The sequence below is a fragment of the Drosophila ficusphila genome, unplaced genomic scaffold (genome assembly GCF_018152265.1).
Source record: "Drosophila ficusphila isolate 14025-0441.05 unplaced genomic scaffold, ASM1815226v1 contig_197, whole genome shotgun sequence".
NCBI classification, from domain to species: Eukaryota; Metazoa; Arthropoda; class Insecta; order Diptera; family Drosophilidae; genus Drosophila; species Drosophila ficusphila.
The window spans coordinates 2,591,360-2,611,291 of NW_025064091.1; the positions used below are offsets into that span (position 1 = coordinate 2,591,360).

A 19,932-nucleotide genomic window follows, 5' to 3' on the forward strand; every position below is an offset into this window, starting at 1 on the left:
GTTTAAAAATGACTTACGTTTTATTCAAACTATCAAAATGACTTTATCAAAACGGGTTGGTGATCTCTTATATATTTTCAAACTTTTAAGTCTTAGGTATATGTAAATAATAATTATATAAATTAGTTTCCAAAACAAATTAATAGTATGAATCATTAAATGACTAAGGCTCGTTTTCACAAATTCATTGTTAGTTGAAAACAGCCAGAGCACAAGGAAATTTAATAGAAATATCCAAGTTTCCATGCTGAATTTATCAAGTCATGCTGATGAGAAAACGGCCCTAAGGTTGTTAATGCTGGACAAACAGATTCCGGAGGAGCTCGCCTCCGGGCAGCTGTTCCTGAAACGATTGTTTAAAATTCCTTAGTTTGGCAGCTTAGAGCGACAAATGAGGCCACTCCCCACGACACTGGGTTTCGATCAGGGTTTGGGAAGCTGGTGGTTTTCTTTCTTGTTTTTGTTGACGATCTTTGTACCGTTCAAGAGCTGTGTGTATCTGAACGCCGGGTAGAGTTTACAGCTGGATATGCGTAGCCCTTAGAAGATAATGATATTCTGCAGCTGTGACAGCGTCGACCCAAAGTGGCTGCTCTCCGGCAGGTTCTTGATCTGGAGCAGCCAGCGCTGGCACTCTGCACACTTCCTCTGGCGATCCTCGCGGGTCACATCAACGCCCAGTCCATTGGCAGCCCAGGAGTCGAGGTTCTCCTGAATGGTTGGCAAGAAGTTTGACAGAATAATTCGCAATGTATCGCAGGCTCTCGTAAAGTGGCTAAAAGTAAAGATTGGCATTAATTAATCAGCACATTTCTTGTTTGTCTTTACTTACAACTTGTGCTGGCTTTGCAAGAGTTCATAAATCTCTGGTAGCACAAACATGCAGAAGTCTAAGTTCCACGAGGACCTGTAATTGGATATTATATACTATAATTACATGCTTTTTGAAATAAATAACAATTATCTTACGGTTTTTCCAGTATGGCTCCGAGTAAGTCTATAAAAATGGATTTCCCGCAACTCTTAGCTTGCCTCAAAGCGCCAAGGACATCATGCGATCTGTAAAATGTAAAATTTTGAATATATTGCAACAGCAACTCTTTAAATAAAAACTGCTCACCGTGTGGCGTTTCTTAGCAAGTCCAGGCTAGACTGACGGTTGCTGAGCTCCTGCAGCACAGCCTCATGCGATCTGGAGAGCACATCGAAGTCGTGGTCATCCATCATGATGCGATTGTTCAGTGGCTGCTGCGGTTGTGTATTTAAATAACATTACTAACGATGATCAAATAAACACCTTGGAGTACCTACGTTTATTTGCTTTTCCTGAGCTTTTGCCTGGTGCGAGGTGCGCATGTCCAGGGTGGTGCGGGATCGCATCGGTGGCTTTGTAATGATCTCCACGTTGATATTCTTCTGCTGACTGTTCTCCTTGCTGAACTGACTCTGGGCCGAGCCCATGGGTCGCTTGTTCTTGTTGACAACGTTCGAGGAGGAGGACTTCTTCAGAACCATATTGTCGTCCAGCTTGTGCAGCTCCATGGAGCTGACCGAGGACACCTGGCTGAGCTTGCTGCCACCGAAGATGCCCGTGGACGTCTGCTTGGTGCTGCTCATGGTGCTCGTGGACCGCTTGTGCAGGCTAGTCGTTGTGGGCTTCTTTATCGACTTGGACGAGGCGTTGATTGTGGAGGCGGCGGGTGGAACTGGCTTATAGTTATTGGTAATGTAGTTAAGGTTCTGATTGACCGGAAAGTCCTCGGCCATTTCGTAGTTATCATAGTTATTCAGTATTGGCGGATTGCTGTCATTCAGATTGAACTCCAACTGCTGCTGCACATCCGCCTCCTCGTCCTTCCCCAGCGAATAAATATTGTAGATGTCCGGTTTGTGCAGTGAACTGGGTTCGTTGTTCAACGACATCAGGCGGGTGTCGATGGCATAGCTACTGCCATAGCTGGCCATATTGTCGCTCACCCTGGAGAACTTTCCGGGCTGCCTCAGCGAGGAGGAATCCATTGCACCGCCGTAAACGACGTGATGCGAGGTGAGATCCGACGACGAACCCGCCATCGTTGACAGGAGAAACGAGGACATCGGCGACGAATCCGCCGACTCCAGCACCGCCTCGTTCACAACCTCGAGACTGTAGTTGGGCGACGACAGGCCGCTCTTGTTCTCCTCATGCTCCTCCTGCACTTGGGCGGGTTTGGAGCCACCCAGCGACAGCCTGAACTTCTGGTTGCCGCGCGAGAAACTCTTTCGGTTCGTCGAGTTGTGCTTGAAGTTGGGTAGAGAGTTTGGCGGCTGGTAAAAAGGCTTCACACGATCCAAACTAATGGTGTTGATCGAAACGGTGTCAATTTCATGGCAGCCACAGATCTGCAAAGAAGATGCAGATGAAATTTAGTGCGAGTTTGAAGTGAAAGCACTATTTTTACCAGCTTACCAGCTTATTGTTGACCACTTTCATGTCGGCCAACGAGGACCAGGTGCTTTTTATGTGGTCCAGCTCACGATCTGGCTCCCAACCAATTACCGAAATACCCGAAGCACTGCCAACAAAGAGACACTCCCCATTTTCACTGAAATACAAATTAATATTTCATATTTGTATGCATTTTAAAGTTAATTAAAGCTTACCTGAAGGTAATGCACTTTATGGCCTGACCATAAAAGTGAGTAGTCTGCGAAACGAGCTGCTGGTGCTCCAGATCGTAAATGGACACGGTGCCATCGATCCGACCTGCTGCCAAAAGGAACTCAAACGGATGGAATTGAACGCATGTGATGGCGGTCACCGGCGGATCCGCAATAAACTCCATGATCTGTTTGCTCTTTCGTATGTCCCAGATGAGGATGGAGCCCTCCAAGCCAGCAGAGGCGATCCAGAGTCCGTCCGGAGAGAACTTTACGGAGTTCACGTGGGACATGTGACCGCGGCATACCTTAATGCAGTTGTTTTCGTTCTGCACGTCCCAAAGTCTAAAAAGAAGAGAATGGAAAGCAAATTAGTTTGGTTTTCGCATTGAATTGAAGGAATAAATTTCTACTTGCTACAATTATTTGTAAGCTGTTATTCCACTTAAATTAATTTCTAATTTCAAACTCATTTTTAAAATCAACAGAAATCAACCAAAAACGGTTGTGAACTAATACGGGTTTACGCCACTGCTGTTTGCGGCTAAGTTCCAAGACAAGGTTTGCGTCTGCGCTGCGCATAGCTCTTTGGTATTTAAGAGATTTCTCGAAACTTGTAAGCGAGTATATTTTAGTGAGTAAACTGATTGACGATTGTAAACTTATCTTGCCAGCGAATGGTAATGCACTTTGTACCTGCGATATAGGCCTAATCTCTGCATTCGGACCTATAGCAACGTTTAATCTGCGAGAACTGTAAGTGGGTTGGTGTAAAAAGGCAACGGGGTATTTGTTTTGAACATGTGTGCGTGTGTGTTTGTGTCCAGGCGACTTTCTTTTATTTAGCAAAACAAATGTATCTTGTGTTTTTGTGGTTCTATCCCCCTTGGTTCTTTGAACCATGAACCGTTGGACTTGGACCACCTTGTATCACCCGGGAGAAATGTTCTTTTAAACCCGCATAGCCGCTACTTTTACACACACACACTCTCAAAGCGATAGCATTATCGCTGGGTTACTTAAGATTACAGCGATCGAAGGCGGCACACCAGCGCTCAACCTGTTTTCCCCCGTACTTCATTCGTATTTTGCAGCGTTGCCGAGCGGAGACCGGATTTGTGCAATCTGAAACTAGAAAACCAGCTGTGTGCAATATTACCAGAGCCTAGATCATGTCCTCAACCGATGGAAAACTGCGCTACGATGGCCGTGTGGCGGTGGTGACGGGAGCTGGTGCCGGTTTGGGTCGCGAGTACGCCCTCCTGCTGGCCGAACGCGGGGCCAAGGTGGTGGTCAATGATCTGGGCGGCACGCATTCCGGCGAGGGAGCCTCCCAGCGGGCTGCCGACGTTGTGGTGGAGGAGATCCGAAAGGCCGGCGGCGAGGCAGTCGCCGATTACAACTCTGTGATCGATGGGGCAAAGGTCATTGAGACCGCAATCAAGGCCTTTGGCCGCGTGGACATCCTGGTGAACAATGCCGGTATCCTGCGCGATCGCAGTCTGATCAAGACCAGCGAACAGGACTGGAATCTGGTCAACGATGTCCATCTGAAGGGCAGCTTCAAGTGCACCCAGGCCGCCTTTCCGCACATGAAGAAACAGAACTTCGGTCGCATCATTATGACCTCCTCGAACTCGGGCATCTATGGCAACTTTGGCCAGGCCAACTACTCGGCCGCCAAGATGGGTCTCGTCGGTTTGGCCAACACGGTGGCCATCGAGGGTGCCCGCAACAACATCTTCTGCAACGTGATTGTGCCCACGGCTGCCAGTCGGATGACCGAGGGCATCCTGCCCGACATTCTCTTCAACGAGCTGAAGCCCAAGCTGATTGCTCCCGTGGTGGCCTACTTGTGCCACGAGTCCTGCGAGGATAATGGTAAGTGAACTCCATATCGATCTCTATGCTAGATTTATGATCTCAACAATCTTCTTAATGCACCAAAGGGCTTCAATTTTTGCATTGCTGCAAGTTGTTTACATTACCACTTAGGCTCAATGAAAAACAAAACCACGTCATTTCTTTGTAAATAAATATTCGTAAACAAAAGTCCTACTTGAATTACAAAAGTAAATATTTATAAATAATACGATTAAGCCCACTTTAAAAACAAATGAAGGCGAAAACTTTGGACTGAACTCTTCTAGGGCAACCATAAGATTCGAGCCGAATGGTTCTTAAGCTAATCTGCCTGCATATAATGGAGAATGCGATTAGGTAGGGAAACTTTCGAGCTGATAGTGTTTAAAATTAAATGCTTATCAGGAATAAACATGTTTATGGAATCGCAGTTGATTGATTCTTCTGTTTTTCTAATTCACAGGAAGCTATATCGAGAGCGCCGCCGGATGGGCCACCAAGGTGCACACTGTGCGCGGCAAGGGAGCTGTGCTGCGTCCCTCGTTGGACGACCCGGTGACCATTGAGTACGTCAAGGATGTGTGGTCCAATGTGACGGACATGTCCAAGGCCAAGCACCTGAACGCAATTGCTGAGGCCTCCGGCACTCTTTTGGAAGTCCTGGAGAAACTGAAGGAGGGCGGTGGCGATGCCGTCGAGGACACCTTCGAGTTCAACAGCAAGGAGCTGATCACCTACGCCTTGGGCATTGGGGCATCGACCAAGAACCCCAAGGACATGCGCTTCCTGTACGAAAACGATGCCGATTTCGCTCCCATTCCCTCGTTCTTCGTTCTGCCTGGTCTCGTCTTGGCCATGTCCACCGACAAGCTGGTCAGCAAGGCTCTGCCCAACAGCCAGGTGGACTTCACCAACATTCTGCACGGCGAGCAGTATCTCGAGATCGTCGACGATCTGCCATCCAGCGGCACTCTGGTGACCAGCGGCAAGGTCTTCGATGTGATGGACAAGGGTTCCGGCGCCGTTGTGGTTACCAATTTGGAATCGTTCGACGAGAGCGGTCGTCTTTTGGTGCGCAGCCAGATGAGCACGTTCGTTGTGGGCGCTGGCAAATTCGGCGGCAAGAAGCAACCGATCGAAGGAGTTGTTCCGGTGCAGCCCACACCCAATCGCCAGCCGGACGCATCCATTCAGTACGCGACGAGCGAGGACCAGGCGGCACTCTACCGCCTCTCCGGCGATCGCAATCCCCTGCACATCGATCCCCAGATGGCCCTGCTGGCCGGCTTCAAGACACCCATCCTGCATGGCCTCTGCACCTTGGGCTTTTCCGTGCGCGCCGTTTTGGCTCAGTATGCGGACAACAATCCCGCTCTTTTCAAGGCGGTTAAGGTGCGCTTCTCCGGACCCGTGATTCCCGGCCAGACTTTGCGCGTGGACATGTGGAAGCAGGGCTCACGCATCCATTTCCGCACCGTGGTTACCGAAACCGGCAAGGAGGTCATTTCCGGAGCCTACGTCGATCTGAAGAGTACCTCGGCCAAGCTGTAAGCTGTGACCCAAACACATTGACTCTGCGATGGATCTTCATTGCCTTAAGATTTTGTATCCGTTTGACTATGTACATATACAAATATGCCAAGGCATGTGCAAATGTTTAAGCGCCCATGGTGGTAGAAGTATTTTTTTTGTAAAGCTTTGTAATATTCCCAATAAAGGACAATATAATTAAATTGAAGCTGCGTTTGTTTAATCCTAGATTAGAATTTTGACAGGGGACAATTAGCTAGCAATCGAAATTTTAGGTCAACATTTTGAAGGCTGGTATAATAAAGTAACAATTTTACTGCCAACTGCCATAACAATGTGCGACCCAATTCTTGTAATTTTGTTGTTATTTAATAACATATATTCCTGAATGTTTGGCACGATAAGGCTTTTCGTTGATGAAAGTATGTATTTGGGTTATTAAGCCGCTTAAAATAAACATTTCCTCCGAAAATTCAACACCAGTAAAATAAAGAGAGACAGGGACAGAGGCTCTATAGCCATCTCTTTTCAAACGAGGCAAATACATACGTATTAAAGACTGACAAGCAAAGTTGCGACTCATGGATGAGTCGGATTATTTATATCGAGTCTTTTGGCGGTGGCGTTAACCCGTTCAACACGGGGAGGCCAAATAAATCTTCCACCTAACGGACAGGAAGTAACCTAATATACAAAAAAAAAAAAAAAATATATCGAGTCTTGGCTCACCTGACGGTCGTGTCGTTACTTCCGGACACCACATATTCTCCGGACGGATTGAAGTCCAGAGTGCGAACACTCTTCATGTGTCCGTTTAGAGTTGAATAGATTTTCTGTGAGTTTAGATCCCATCTCCGTATAATCCCGATATCGTCGGCGGAGTACACAAAGTTATCCTTATACGCAAAACGGACGCAATCGATGGAGCGATTGTGACCCGTCAGAGACTGAAATAAAAAAAACGGTAAATATTCGAGGTAAGGCAGGTAAGCATCGGGATTCGAAACGCACCATAAAACACTCATTCTGTCCAATTGCCCAAAGGTTCACATTGCGATCCTCGCCACCGGTGACCAGCACTCGGCCTGTTTCGCCCAAATCAAGGCTCGTTACTCTGCTGTCGTGTGCCTTAATATCGTCTGTGAAATTAAACAAAAAAAAAAACAATTATTTATATAATTTTATTAAAAATAAAAACAATCATTTCAATTTCCCATACGGGAAAAAAAAAACAGTTTACTTAACAATTCTCAGAAATAATTATCTTATTTCTTATATGGATTCTTGATTGAGATAATCCAAACTTACTAAAACTGCTTTGTCTTTATTTGATTTTCTATAAATATATGGCAAACTCTGTAAGCCAACATTCTTTAAAATAAAACCCCTAACATTTATCACTTCCACAATAAAACTCTGAAAGAGCTACATATAATTGTTATATTTCACTCTGAACTTTTTTCTGATTGAAAGCATTGTTTTAAACTCGTGACCTTTATTGTGTTCACAATGAAGCTTACGCCCACGGTTTTTTGAATAATAAACAAGAGCTCCTGCAATTTGAATTGACTGGAACCGTTACAGATACCTAGAAACGTGATAGGGAAACCAAATCGGGGTAAACAATGTTTGATGACTGCTAAGTAAACTTGTTGCCGATATTGCAAGGTAAAACTAGGTGTTATATTACTTATTTCGACTGCAGCTGCACCTTTTTATTGAAAACTACTTTGCCATTGGCTCTCCTATTACTTTTTTGTTTAAGGAAACAGTATGCAACATTTATAAATGTGCAAAGGATGCATATGCAACTTTATTAGTTTGTAATCCACTATAGTTTTGTGTACACAAACACTAGAACGCAACACACTCACCCAGCGGGAAAAACGATGTGGAAGATATGCTATTTTCCAGAGATTTCTTCATACAAGCGGAAGGGCAAAAACCTCCTTCACCCCTTACATTTTTGCCGTCTCTCCTTTCAAAATACACGGGGGTGACACACAAAAGGAAGGGGTAAAGGAGGTTTCTATGTAAAAATCCACAGGTTTCAGAAACCCACCCTTATTTAGCGGACCGAAATTTTCAACTCCTACCCCTACGCCTGCTAAAAGCAGCAGGATTTCCAGTAGACTTAAAACCGAAAACCTACTTCTAAAAACCTACTTCTCACTTTCCCGCTGGGCACTTACGCCGCATACAACAACAAAAGCGGAGGCTTATTATGAGTGCGTGTGTTAGTGGGAATATACAACGGTACTTTCGAACATTCGCTTTACTTACAGATCTTCGATATCAGTTTTCTGGGCACCGCCATAATCAATCAAATTGTAGTTATATAAATATGCTGGCAACTGATTATTTCACTATAAATGCCAGTTTTTTAAATAAATATTATCTTTTTGTAGCAGGTGTGAACCGAAGTCTGTGATCAGCTGTCTGGTCTTATAGGCAAAATCGGTCTTAACTTCCGAACAAACACGAAACGCACTTAAACAAAATCACATTGGGCACAACACCTTTATAAGACAATATCACCGCGATCGCATTGTACAAAAGCCTATAGTTTACACTGTGAAATCTGACAATTCTTGTGGACAAAAACAAATGCACATTGTAATTACAGCGACGACAAGGGCTACGGCAACTATCGATAACCACCGCTGCAGTTAGTATCGATAGGCGCAGCTGCCAGAACCGTTGCAGTCAATAAGAAAAACAAGTCACAATAAAGCATTAATTAATCAGCTGATCCAAAGAAGACACTTCTAAACATCTTATTCGGAAACAAAAAATGAAAAAATCCATTAAGAATTTTATTTATGTAGTTATTTTTGGCAGTCATAAAAATATAATACAATGATCAACTGAACCTTATTTTTTATTACTCGTGCCACATTTTGAACGACAGAGTTGAATTGTATTTCTTTATTATTATTTTAATTATTATTTATTAACACAAAACATTATTTTATTTTAAACGATAGTGTTCGACGTCCAACCGATGTATCGAACCGCTTTAAGATTTGTTTGATATTTTTCTAGGCGCCCGTCCTGCGGTCACACTGCGGCATTTCCTCAAAAAAGCATCATCATCGCCTGCCAAAGACGACAAGGGAAAAAGCTAAAGATCGAATATTTTGACTCTACCTCTGTCGCTGAATAAAGCAAAAAGATGTCCTCGCGCTACGATCGAGCTGTAACCATTTTCTCCCCGGACGGTCACCTCCTGCAAGTCGAATATGCCCAGGAAGCGGTTCGCAAGGGTTCGACGGCGGTAAGTGCCCCGGTTGTTCGTGTTTTTTCGCAAGCAGTATTTTACAATTGAAACAAACTTGATCGTCGATTTAGGTCGGTGTTCGTGGGGCCAACTGTGTGGTCCTTGGTGTGGAGAAGAAATCGGTGGCCAAATTGCAAGAGGACCGCACGGTTCGCAAAATTTGCATGCTTGACCACCACGTTGTGATGGCCTTTGCCGGCTTAACTGCCGATGCGCGCATCCTAATAAATCGCGCCCAGGTGGAATGCCAGAGCCACCGCCTGAATGTTGAGGATCCAGTGACCCTAGAATACATAACCAGGTGGGAACTGGTGGTATAGTTTTTCCTTTACAGCGCTCTAAGGATGCAATTTCTTTTTCAGATACATTGCCCAACTGAAACAGAAGTACACGCAAAGCAATGGCCGCCGTCCCTTCGGGATATCCTGTCTTATTGGCGGCTTCGATGCCGATGGCTCTGCGCATCTTTTCCAGACCGAACCGTCCGGAATTTTCTATGAGTACAAGGCTAACGCCACCGGGCGCTCGGCAAAGGTGGTGCGCGAGTTCTTTGAGAAGGCCTATCGCGAGGAGGAGGTGGAAACCGAACGCGGAGCCGTCAAGCTGGCCATTCGCGCCCTCCTCGAAGTCGCCCAGTCGGGTCAAAACAATCTTGAGGTGGCCATCATGGAGAACGGCAAGCCACTGAAAATGCTGGACAGCAAAGTCATTGCCGAGTACGTTAAGATAATCGAAAAGGAAAAGGAGGAGGAGCTAGAGAAGAAGAAACAGAAAAAGTAACACCTAGCCCGGAACACTTCGATGGAAGGCCTTCGCTTTGAATCGTTTTTCAAATCTATTCTGTGGTATACAGCAGCTTCGTATCACCACCAACTTTGTATGTTATTTATGGCAACTTCATTTGGGTTGGAAAACGCTTCAAATCATAGCTTCGGTGGACCGAATGCACACTTTTTTTTAATGAACCATTTCTTTTCTTCGAAACTTTGTAAAACGGTATGAAGAAATTTGATTTGTATAAAATACATGCGTCATCATACATTAACCGGAATTTCTGTTATTTGATTTTTGAACTTTGATCTTAAATTTAACCTGGCCCTTAAATCAGAATTGATCCAAACGAACAAACTGAGGTCTGAGGTGTCTTCTCAACTGCGTTGCAAACTTCTGACTAAAATTATAGTACCCCCACAAGGGTATAAAAATGCAAAGCCGCACAAGCTATATCGAATATTTTAATTGTTTTTACACGACCACGTCATCAGTAAATTTTAAAAAATGGTACTCACCTTATTGCGTTTGAACGCAGTGCATCCTATAGGCCACTAAAAGCGGGAAGGGATCAGAAGCACCTGCAACTGAAATGAGTTAAAACCATAATTAAATTTATTTTTTTCAAAAATCCATACCAAGTCGGGACGATGCACTGCATCCTGGAGTGGAGTCCAGTAGAAGAAACCACTTCACAAACACACACACACTTCCAAAAACGGGAAACAGCTTCTCAAAGAAACTGCCGGTCATCCCGGAGAATTGAGGAATTCACTAAAAACCACTGGTATCCCACTATGATTCAACCAGAACCATTTGGGAATCGTAGATGCAAGAAAACGTTAAATTTATTTGATTATCGTTACCGGTGACGTGGCGGTTTGTTAAAGTAATTTACATTAGATTTCCATTACATTAATATTAAAAATTAAAATTAATCTTAAATTAATGTTAACTTAATGTTATCTAACATTTTTCTGGTGTTAAATTTGCAACTTACAAAAAATATCATAAAAATAGAGCAACTATGTATATCATAAAGCTGCCATAGGAAATATGAACAAATCTTTATATAATTAACGGAAATAAGATGAGAACATTGTTGTTTTTCATTAGACAAGGATAATTTTTTGAATATAGTGTTTTCTAAAAAAAAAACCGCATAAACGGGGAAGGTATTTTCTTTGATATTTCTAGGCCTGTAAAAAAGTTGCATAGCAGCTTATACAAATTTTGGGAAATAATTTTTTTCGAAAATTTTGTGGGGGTCCCCCTAAATTTTTCGCAAAATCTCTTGCTTGCTGTAAAAATCGGTTAAGTCGGATTATGTCTTCGCTAGATTATGAAGGTAAATATTTTTGGAGAGTACATTAGCTAGGTGTATCGACTAAGCTTGGATTGTGTATTCGCTAGTGTCGGCAGTTGTGGAAAACATTTACAGACATCAATTTTAAAATTCAAAACTTTAAAAATAAAAACTACGGCAGTCATAAATACTATACCTTTGTTCTGTTATAGTTTTTGTACAGTTGAATCTTGACGTAAAAATGAATTTTCGTCTTGAGCTAAATGACAAGACGCACTTCGAGTGCATAACATGGCTGCATGAGACAGAACTTCATATGATGTGCTTTTAAAAGTCACAGCACTGAGTATCTGGTACGTATTACCTTAAATAAGCTTTAAAAATATCGGTTCTGCGGAATTCAACTTTCCGCTTAGGCCAACGTTTAGGCTTTAGGAGTGACCAGCTTAAAAATAACATATTAAAAAAATATCGATGTGTGTTAATTTTGCCAAAAAATGGTGGTATCGAACTATCGATACGTATATATATTTACGACACTCGAGTTCTATCCCCACTGTATCCCCAAAACCGAACCGAACGAATCGCTCGCATCGCCCGCTGCTCGATAAGTCAAATTGTGTGTTGTGTGCGCCAAATCCAGCGGGGGCCAAAATCAATAATCTTTGGTTGTGCGATTTCGCGGCTTTTTTTTTGTGTTTTCTTTTAAAAAAACAATCAATACCCGAAGGTAACGTGTGTAGAAAAACTAAAAAACTCACCTCAGTGTGCATTCGTTGACGCTTGACATATTGGTACTCATTTTATTATTATTTTACCTTGTTTGTCGTTTTTTTGAAAATTGCATGCGAACTAGATTCGAATTGAATTAAAAAGAACTCATAACCGAACCGAGAATCGACAACGAAATCTGAATTCATACAGCTTTGCACCGGGTCCTCAAAAAAAGGGGAAACGAAAAGGATTGTGGGAGGGGTCGTGATTTCAGGGGGGGTTCTTAACCCAGAACGCGCTAAGAAAAAGGCCGCTTTGCACGAAGTGAGTTTTTGGGTTGATTTAGTTTAAAAAGAAGATTAAAGAGAATGGGTTGAGATATGGGCCTTCATATATATTTCCACCTTTTATTTCAAATATTAACATAATTAAATTATCAAAAACCTTATCTGCTGCTCATCCAAAAAGGTCCTATCAAAATAGCGAAATTATATCTCAACTCGTGCAAAGGGACCTCAAGCATGCACACATTTGCAGCCATATATTGCACGCACACATTTTGCCTCTGTATGTGTAAACTTTAAACAGATTTTTAGCCTGGCTAAAAAAGAAGTGCGAAATGCGAAAAAAAGGGAAAAGAAAACATGTTAATATATTAAAAACAAGCGAATGTCGCGTGCAAATAACGAACCGCCCACCTGTCCCCCGGTTTTTTATTTTCCATCGAGTTTCGACCGCACATATGTATTTACGTTTGCATTGCTCAACACATGATTTCCGTGGAGTACATGGCCTCAGTATATTCACAAGATTAGCATTTAACGCCCTATTTATTTGCGCGTGAGTGTTGGTGCATTCCCCTGCGGATTTGGGGGTGCTCGGGGGGTCAGTTCCACCCCCCGAAGTGCACATATTAACCCGAAATCTTGATGTTCATTAAATTTCGTTTAAAAAGTATTTTAAAGAGTTTATCAGATTCAGGGTCATCTCCTCCTGCAAAAATGCACCTAGTTCCAACACAAATTCCTTTAACTAGTCTCTTTAAAAGTTATAACCCAATTTCAAAAAGTTTTTTTTAGTAGAAGGAAGGTTCCATCGCCGGGATTGGTTATATTTTAAAATCATTTCATTTAAGTGTTCCGTATGAGGTTCCCTATCTAGATACGCTTATGTCTGTTGCAGACGTGGGCTTAACCATTCGACGATCTTATTGACTTATTTCGACCTCCTTTGTCTTATCCCACATGTCGTCTGTTCACCTCTTTAGTTACCTTTCCCGATTTACAGTCACCGCCTTACGCACCTTCGTGTATTTCGAGTACACACGTTTACGTGTACTTTCCGCTATGCGGAATTCGAACACATTTACAGCTGAGGGTAAAATTAAAGAACCACCAGCCGATAGTAGTTATTATCTTTTTGCAACTGGGTTAAATTTTTAGAATCCATTCAGCCCTAATTGTTATTTATTTATAGATTTATATATTTATATAGTTAAAAATTTTATTTTATTGTACTTATTGTTTTTGGTAAATTTTATCTCATATTATTTGTATCGTTGTGAAACTGAGAGTAAAGAAAACTAAATATTTCGTTTTTTAAAGCATTTGCCCAAAAACAGCTGCGTTAGTCATTTTCAATGATAATGAATAAAAAAACCTTAACACGAAAAAAAGATAATAAGAATTATAATTGGGAAGGTGTCATTGTTTGATTCGCTAGGGAAATTGGTTTGCGATAACACTTGCATGGGAATTTGTGAATAAATATGAACATGCATTATTATAAATTACCATCAATTGTATTATAATTTGTAGGATTCACAATGCACAATATTTTTGATAATGACTTCGGAATATTTTATATAGGTAATTGGTAAATTTGAGTAAAAATAAATATAAAATTCATTTCTAAAGGAAATCAAAATAATTATAGAATGCTAGGCAAAATTTATCTTACCATTTGTAGCTTCAAATTGTGATCGTAACAAAAAAAATGTTGTTTTAAAATTTATTAGCACTCTGCCAAAAAGTAATTATTGTGTTACGATAGACAATAACCATATAATTATTAAGAGGAGGGTTTTTTTTTTCAACTGTTAAAAATCGCATTTAAGTGACATGGTCGTTGCATGACAAAATATTTACTAAGTTGTTGTGGAGCTCTACTATTTCTATAAAATTAGTGACGTAGTTTTGAAGCGGGAATGTAAGAGCTTGAAGTTTATTGTGCCATCGCCTTTGGGCCACTAGCACATGCTAGATCTCCTGACTTCTGGGCGCGGTCTTCTCAGTCCAAAACCTTTGGGTTTCGGTGCGCATGAGTGAGAGGACATGGGCGTCGTATAAATACTACCAACTGGATGCTGCTATTGGTGGGGCTTTCAGTTGTTCTTGTATGCCTGGTGGTTGGGTGGACCTTGCTGGGTTTTTTGTGGGGTTTTCGGTTGTTCTCGCATTCAAATTAGTCTTAAACGCTACCTACTCATTATACTTGCTGTTTGTTATTGTTGTTTTATGTGTATGACCCGACCTGACACTTTCGTATTTCACATATATATAATACAATAGAATGGGCACAGAAACCAAGAGCAACAGTTACACAGGACAGATTTCAACAAGTGGCGGCAACCCCAAAGTGATGAAAGATTCTTTATCCTTAGTTCGTCAGACGGTCAATCAGCAATCGCAATCGCAATCGCAATCGAACCAGAACCAGGTCCAGAACCAATTGAATTCAAATACAAATTCCAATTCGTATCGAAACGAAAGCGAAACTAAAACCGAACACGAAAACGAAAACGAACAGAACACGCGTGATATTCGAGCTAAACAGGAGGACAAATCCAGAAAAGAGGCGATTGTTCCCTTTGTTCCCATATTTGTTGAGGAGGCCGACGTGCTTCAAGGGGCCAAGGAACTGTTGAAGGTTATTCGACCGACCTGGGACCTCAGCCACGTCGAGTTTAAGGTAAAGTAAACCTCATCCACCAAAAAAAAAAAACAAAAAAACCCAAACAAACCAAAACCACTCACTCACCCCCAAAAAAAAATCACAAACCTTCTAAAACAAAAATCAAAAAAAAAAAAAAAAAAAACATGCAAAATTCAATTCAAAAACCATCAATGTCAATGTCATGTATTCTCTACTCCATCAGATCAGGGTAATTCGCAGATCGAAGATCGTTAACCGGCCCAAAACGATGATGATGAAGATGATAATGATGATGTATGTTTCCTTATCATTTATTACGATCACTAACTGGTGTGCGGAACATTGGGGAGAATTACTCGTATAGTTGAAGTAGTTGCTAACACAGTTTGAACAGGGTTATTGCACAACCAACCTTCCAATAGTAATTATATAATATATTTATACAACGTACTCTACTCGTCGCTGCTACTGCTGCTGCTGCTGCTGCTGCTGCTGCTGCCTTGATAATTTGTAAATAGACTTTGTTATATCAATGGGGAGACCCATGGGATTGTTATTCAAAATTAACATTATTTACGCTGGTGTTGGTGTGTTAGGACCGCCTGAGTTTCCGATTCTAAGTGCCGAGACCAAACCCGATACGCAGTAGAAACCAGTTTGCTAATCTAGCCCTCGACTCCACTTCGGTGGAAATAATAATTGTTTCGCCCCTTAAAAAATAACACGGGGCGAATAGCCAAGAAAATGGGCCTTCGTGCCAATTAGTAGTGGGTTCTAGTAAAATCACACGATATTCTATTGAAGGGCGGCAAAAATAATTAAAATTAAGCAGGTGCACTGAATCGATTGTTTATCAACCGACAAATTAAAAAACTGATGCGACTTGCTTCTAGATTTGTTCTATCCCCATTTAATGATGGGGGTCCAATTTTGAGCTAGGGAAAATTTTAAAAATCTTCCGATTTGATAATGGGGGTCTGGTGATTGGCCCCAAAAAAAAATAACACGTACCGGGTAGCCAAGAAAATGGGCCTTCGTGCCAATTAGTGGGGGGTTCTAATGAAATCACACGATCTCGTGTTGAAAGGCGGCAAAAAAATACGAAAAAAACAAAGCAGGTGCATTGACTCGAGTGTTTTTGAACCGACGAATCAAAAAAAAAAAACTGATAGGACTGTTGGCCTCTAGATTTTTGTGTCCCTATTTGATAATGGGAGTCCAATGTTGAGTTAGAGGAAAATTTTAAAGAGCGCCTGAGGCTGTTTTAATCGCTTTTTATTCTTACGAAGTGGGGCGTTCTTTCCTTATCGGAGAACCCACTCGTACGCCTTGACCCCACTATCTATATACACCAATGTATATGCATGACGTCTAATTGGTGTACACAGCTTGTACGTAAATTACTTATCAGCCAGTAACAGAATTGCTAAACTCTGAGTGTTGGCAAATCGTTGGGGGGCCCAATAAAATGTGGTTCATCTTTTTGAGCAAAGAATTTTAACGAGGCAGTTCACATATGAGGTCCTAATCTTTCAATCTTCAACTCGTAAATGTGTTTGCTTGTTTTAATTAATTAACTTAGCGAGTTAAGCTGGGGTGTTCAAGCAAAAGCTTCCTTCAGGGAAATCCAAACTTTTGGTATAGAGTTTTTGTTTATTTTTTTTGACGCCAGCTAGGCGTTTTCCGCATCATAAAGAAATAATGCCTTGGACCAAAGCCGGTCATAAAATAAAAATTGTTTGGATAGGGAAAGACTGAGTTGATTCAGCAAAATGTCAATGGCGTCACAAGCAAACCAACCAATATACATATATGTTAAAGAATTGAAAACTATACTAGAATGATTGGTCGAAAAGTAAACTTGTTTAATATTTTTTGTAGTAACTGTTCGAAGAAGTAGGCCACAGTTCTTGTTTTCCTATTTTGTCTCATCACAACATCAACATCATAAATATTAACACTTTAACCAAATACCGTAAAGATAAAGTCTAATCGTACAATCTAAATTGGTCATAAACAAATTTAGGAATATAGCTCAGAGCTGTTGATATTTATTTATTACACTTTCATAAGGTGCTTTCAAGTCAAGTGATCCCAATAGAGTTGTTAGATTAAAGTGATTAGAGGAGAATTTATGACTTTTTCCTCAGAAGGCACTATTCCTTCTTGAGTTGTTTCCTCATTTCGATCAGCGTTGCATTAAATATACATAGTTGAATATAACTTTTTGTTATTCCTTTATCTTATCTGTGTCTGTGCTTCCAGAGTGAAACGCTCTCTCTATACGTATCAATAAAAAGGGGGTCTTTCCGAGACGCTTACCATGCAAATGCTAATGTCAGAAAGTTTATCACCCGCAATTACACAAGTACTTTCGTATGTGGGCTAACACCATGTGCCATGTGCTTGCCGCACTTGTATATACACACAGAAAGAAGCATGTGGAGTCGATAAGGAAGGTGCCATAAGCCTTTTACTGTAGCCCTTGAGCCGCGGCTTAAAAACCGAGTTCTTGAAATAGTTCCATTGAAGACTACTAATTAACCACCACTCTGTGGCAAATCGGTACTAGGTAGTAGCTACTAGGTACTACTAGCTGCAACAATCTCACGTACATAATTAAAGCACATAAATCACGTAGCCGCAGCTGACTAGCATTAGTCCTAACCCATTCACATCGCCCACTTGCCACGGTCACGAATTAATGGATAACACCCTCGTCTCTCGCTCTTCTTGTAAATTGCAGAGTTTCACCGATGGAATCACAAACAAGCTGGTCGGATGTTTCCACAAGGAGAACTCCAAACTGAGAGGAGATGAGAACAACGGATCGTATTTACCCATCAAGACGCAGGGCCTGTCGCCGGTTCAGTCCGAGGATCCGGTCATCATCGAAAAGGATGAGTTCACGGACGAGCCACCTGTACAGTACTCCGATAACGTAGTGCTGGTGAGGATATACGGCAACAAAACGGACCTACTGATAGACCGAAAGGCGGAGACGCAAAACTTCCTGCTGCTGCATACGTACGGGCTAGCGCCGTCGCTGTATGCCACATTCAAGAACGGCCTCGTCTACGAATACGTACCTGGAACCACCCTGAACACGGACAGCGTCCTCTGTCCAGAGATCTGGCCCTTGGTCGCCCGTCGCATGGCCGAAATGCACCGCAAGGTGAGGAAGCACGGGGAGAGCGCAACGGCCAAGCCATTGCCGATGATTTGGAAGAAGACGCAGAGCTTTCTTGATTTAGTACCTGAACGTTTTAGTGATGCTGAAAAACACAAAAGGTATGCAAACACTACCTCCTACTGCTCTTTTTAACTTGATTAACCCAATTCGTTTCGTTGGCAGAGTGAAAGATACGTTTCTACCTATTGGCCGCCTGCGCGAGGAGTTCAACACGCTGTATAAATACCTTGAGGCTCTGGACAGTCCGATTGTCTTCTCCCACAACGACCTACTGCTGGGCAATGTCGTCTATACGCAGAGCCTGAAAACAGTCAACTTTATCGACTACGAGTATGCCGACTACAACTTTCAGGCGTTCGACATTGGCAATCACTTTGCGGAGATGTGCGGCGTCGACGAGGTCGACTACTCCCGCTATCCGAAGCGCGAGTTCCAGCTCCAGTGGCTGAGGGTCTACCTCGAGGAGTACCTGCAGCGCAGCCACATTCAGAATGAAGAGGTCGAGCTGCTCTACGTCCAGGTCAACCAGTTTGCGCTGGCATCGCATATCTTTTGGACGGTGTGGTCCCTGTTGCAAGCTGAGCATTCCACTATCGATTTCGACTATGTCGAGTAAGTATAATTGCTGAGGACTAGCTTTCAAAAGGAATCCAGGTCGCTTGAATTAGAGCTCCTCTGAATTAATATTTCATGAGCTGCTAACACCACCTACACCACCTAGAGAGGTTAAACCTTACTCGGTGTCAAAGAATTTGTAGACATTTTTACCAAAGGTTTGGTGATATGTTCAAGGACTAACAAACTTGTTAAATCGATCATAGGATTCCTTAAGAGAACAAGTTCTTAATGTTACGATTACCAATAAATAGTTATGCTAAACTTCCCATTCTTTCCCGTCCCATACAGATATGCATTTCTTCGTTACAATGAATACTTGGCTCGAAAGGTGGAGTTTTTGTCATTGACTGCAGCAAAGAACAATAAGTGATTTCTCTCCCGGAAACTGACCGCATTATTGGGAGTAACTAAATTATGTGCCCGGTGATATATATGTAAACTAAGGCTGGAACGGGTCCCAATGTTATACATATGTATATATAACGTGTGTTCAGAAATCAGAAACAAAACCGAAAACAAACTTAAATTAGTGTCGTGTTCGTACCAGCCTTAGTGTATGTACAGTGCTCACTCGATACAGTGAACAATAAAAACACAGGGTGTGCACTGAATTCGAATTTGTTCACTATAACGAATCACAAACATAACAAAAAAAAACCTTTTTTTTTAAAGAACACGTTTGCAGCAACAAAATTCTTTTTTCCTAATTTAAACAACTTTTAAAATGTCATAATTAAATGGTTCACTCTTACTAAAAGTTCACATAATCGAGTGTTCGCTCTTAAGAGAAAGCACTGTATATATATAAAGAATTTGTATATGTTCTTTAATTTGTATAAATTGATATTTTGTAGTCATAAATAAAATGAAGGTATGTACTTTAAAAATAAACATTTATCAATCATTTTATTCAAGGCTTTACTGATAGCGGGGGGTTATCGCAAAAAAAAAAGATATGTATAATAATCTTTTAATGAGAATCAAGGATTTCCGTATGTTATAGTACTTTAAATAAAATTCCCAAAAAAAAAACTTTATTTGGTTCGATAACTACAAGTATTTGTTTATGAAGGCAGATTTATA

The 19,932-nt window shown here is 41.8% G+C and overlaps 4 protein-coding genes across 6 annotated transcripts; 3 read left to right on the top strand and 1 right to left on the bottom strand.

Moving 5' to 3' along the window:
* Positions 1 to 56: 56 nt before the first annotated feature.
* On the bottom strand, positions 57 to 8,680 carry LOC108102156 (katanin p80 WD40 repeat-containing subunit B1). Of its 2 annotated transcripts, none has more exons than XM_017206849.1 (10): positions 8,317 to 8,680; positions 7,045 to 7,172; positions 6,763 to 6,980; positions 2,644 to 2,985; positions 2,450 to 2,585; positions 1,312 to 2,382; positions 1,121 to 1,245; positions 970 to 1,059; positions 833 to 907; positions 57 to 775 (listed from the first exon to the last, which is right to left on the bottom strand). In XM_017206849.1, the coding sequence occupies exons 1-10, from the start codon at positions 8,348 to 8,350 to the stop codon at positions 541 to 543; spliced, it is 2,454 nt and encodes an 817-aa protein (XP_017062338.1). In that variant the 5' UTR covers positions 8,351 to 8,680; the 3' UTR covers positions 57 to 540. The 2 variants fall into 2 exon arrangements, with proteins under 2 accessions (XP_017062338.1, XP_017062337.1); XM_017206848.1 differs by having other exon boundaries at positions 1,121 to 1,248.
* Positions 3,260 to 6,236, top strand: LOC108102158 (peroxisomal multifunctional enzyme type 2). The gene is made up of 3 exons (XM_017206850.2): positions 3,260 to 3,396; positions 3,735 to 4,521; positions 4,967 to 6,236. The coding sequence occupies exons 2-3, from the start codon at positions 3,813 to 3,815 to the stop codon at positions 6,052 to 6,054; spliced, it is 1,797 nt and encodes a 598-aa protein (XP_017062339.1). The 5' UTR covers positions 3,260 to 3,396; positions 3,735 to 3,812; the 3' UTR covers positions 6,055 to 6,236.
* A 407-nt stretch (positions 8,681 to 9,087) lies between the features above and the next one.
* LOC108102180 (proteasome subunit alpha type-7-1) lies at positions 9,088 to 10,364 on the top strand. Its single transcript, XM_017206885.1, has 3 exons — positions 9,088 to 9,310; positions 9,385 to 9,614; positions 9,676 to 10,364. The coding sequence occupies exons 1-3, from the start codon at positions 9,209 to 9,211 to the stop codon at positions 10,091 to 10,093; spliced, it is 750 nt and encodes a 249-aa protein (XP_017062374.1). The 5' UTR covers positions 9,088 to 9,208; the 3' UTR covers positions 10,094 to 10,364.
* Positions 10,365 to 11,947: 1,583 nt separating this feature from the next.
* On the top strand, positions 11,948 to 19,740 carry LOC108102133 (ethanolamine kinase). Of its 2 annotated transcripts, none has more exons than XM_017206802.2 (5): positions 11,948 to 12,120; positions 14,675 to 15,074; positions 17,785 to 18,329; positions 18,394 to 18,843; positions 19,138 to 19,740. In XM_017206802.2, the coding sequence occupies exons 2-5, from the start codon at positions 14,676 to 14,678 to the stop codon at positions 19,217 to 19,219; spliced, it is 1,476 nt and encodes a 491-aa protein (XP_017062291.1). In that variant the 5' UTR covers positions 11,948 to 12,120; position 14,675; the 3' UTR covers positions 19,220 to 19,740. The 2 variants fall into 2 exon arrangements, with proteins under 2 accessions (XP_017062291.1, XP_017062292.1); XM_017206803.2 differs by having other exon boundaries at positions 12,108 to 12,184.
* Positions 19,741 to 19,932: the final 192 nt, after the last annotated feature.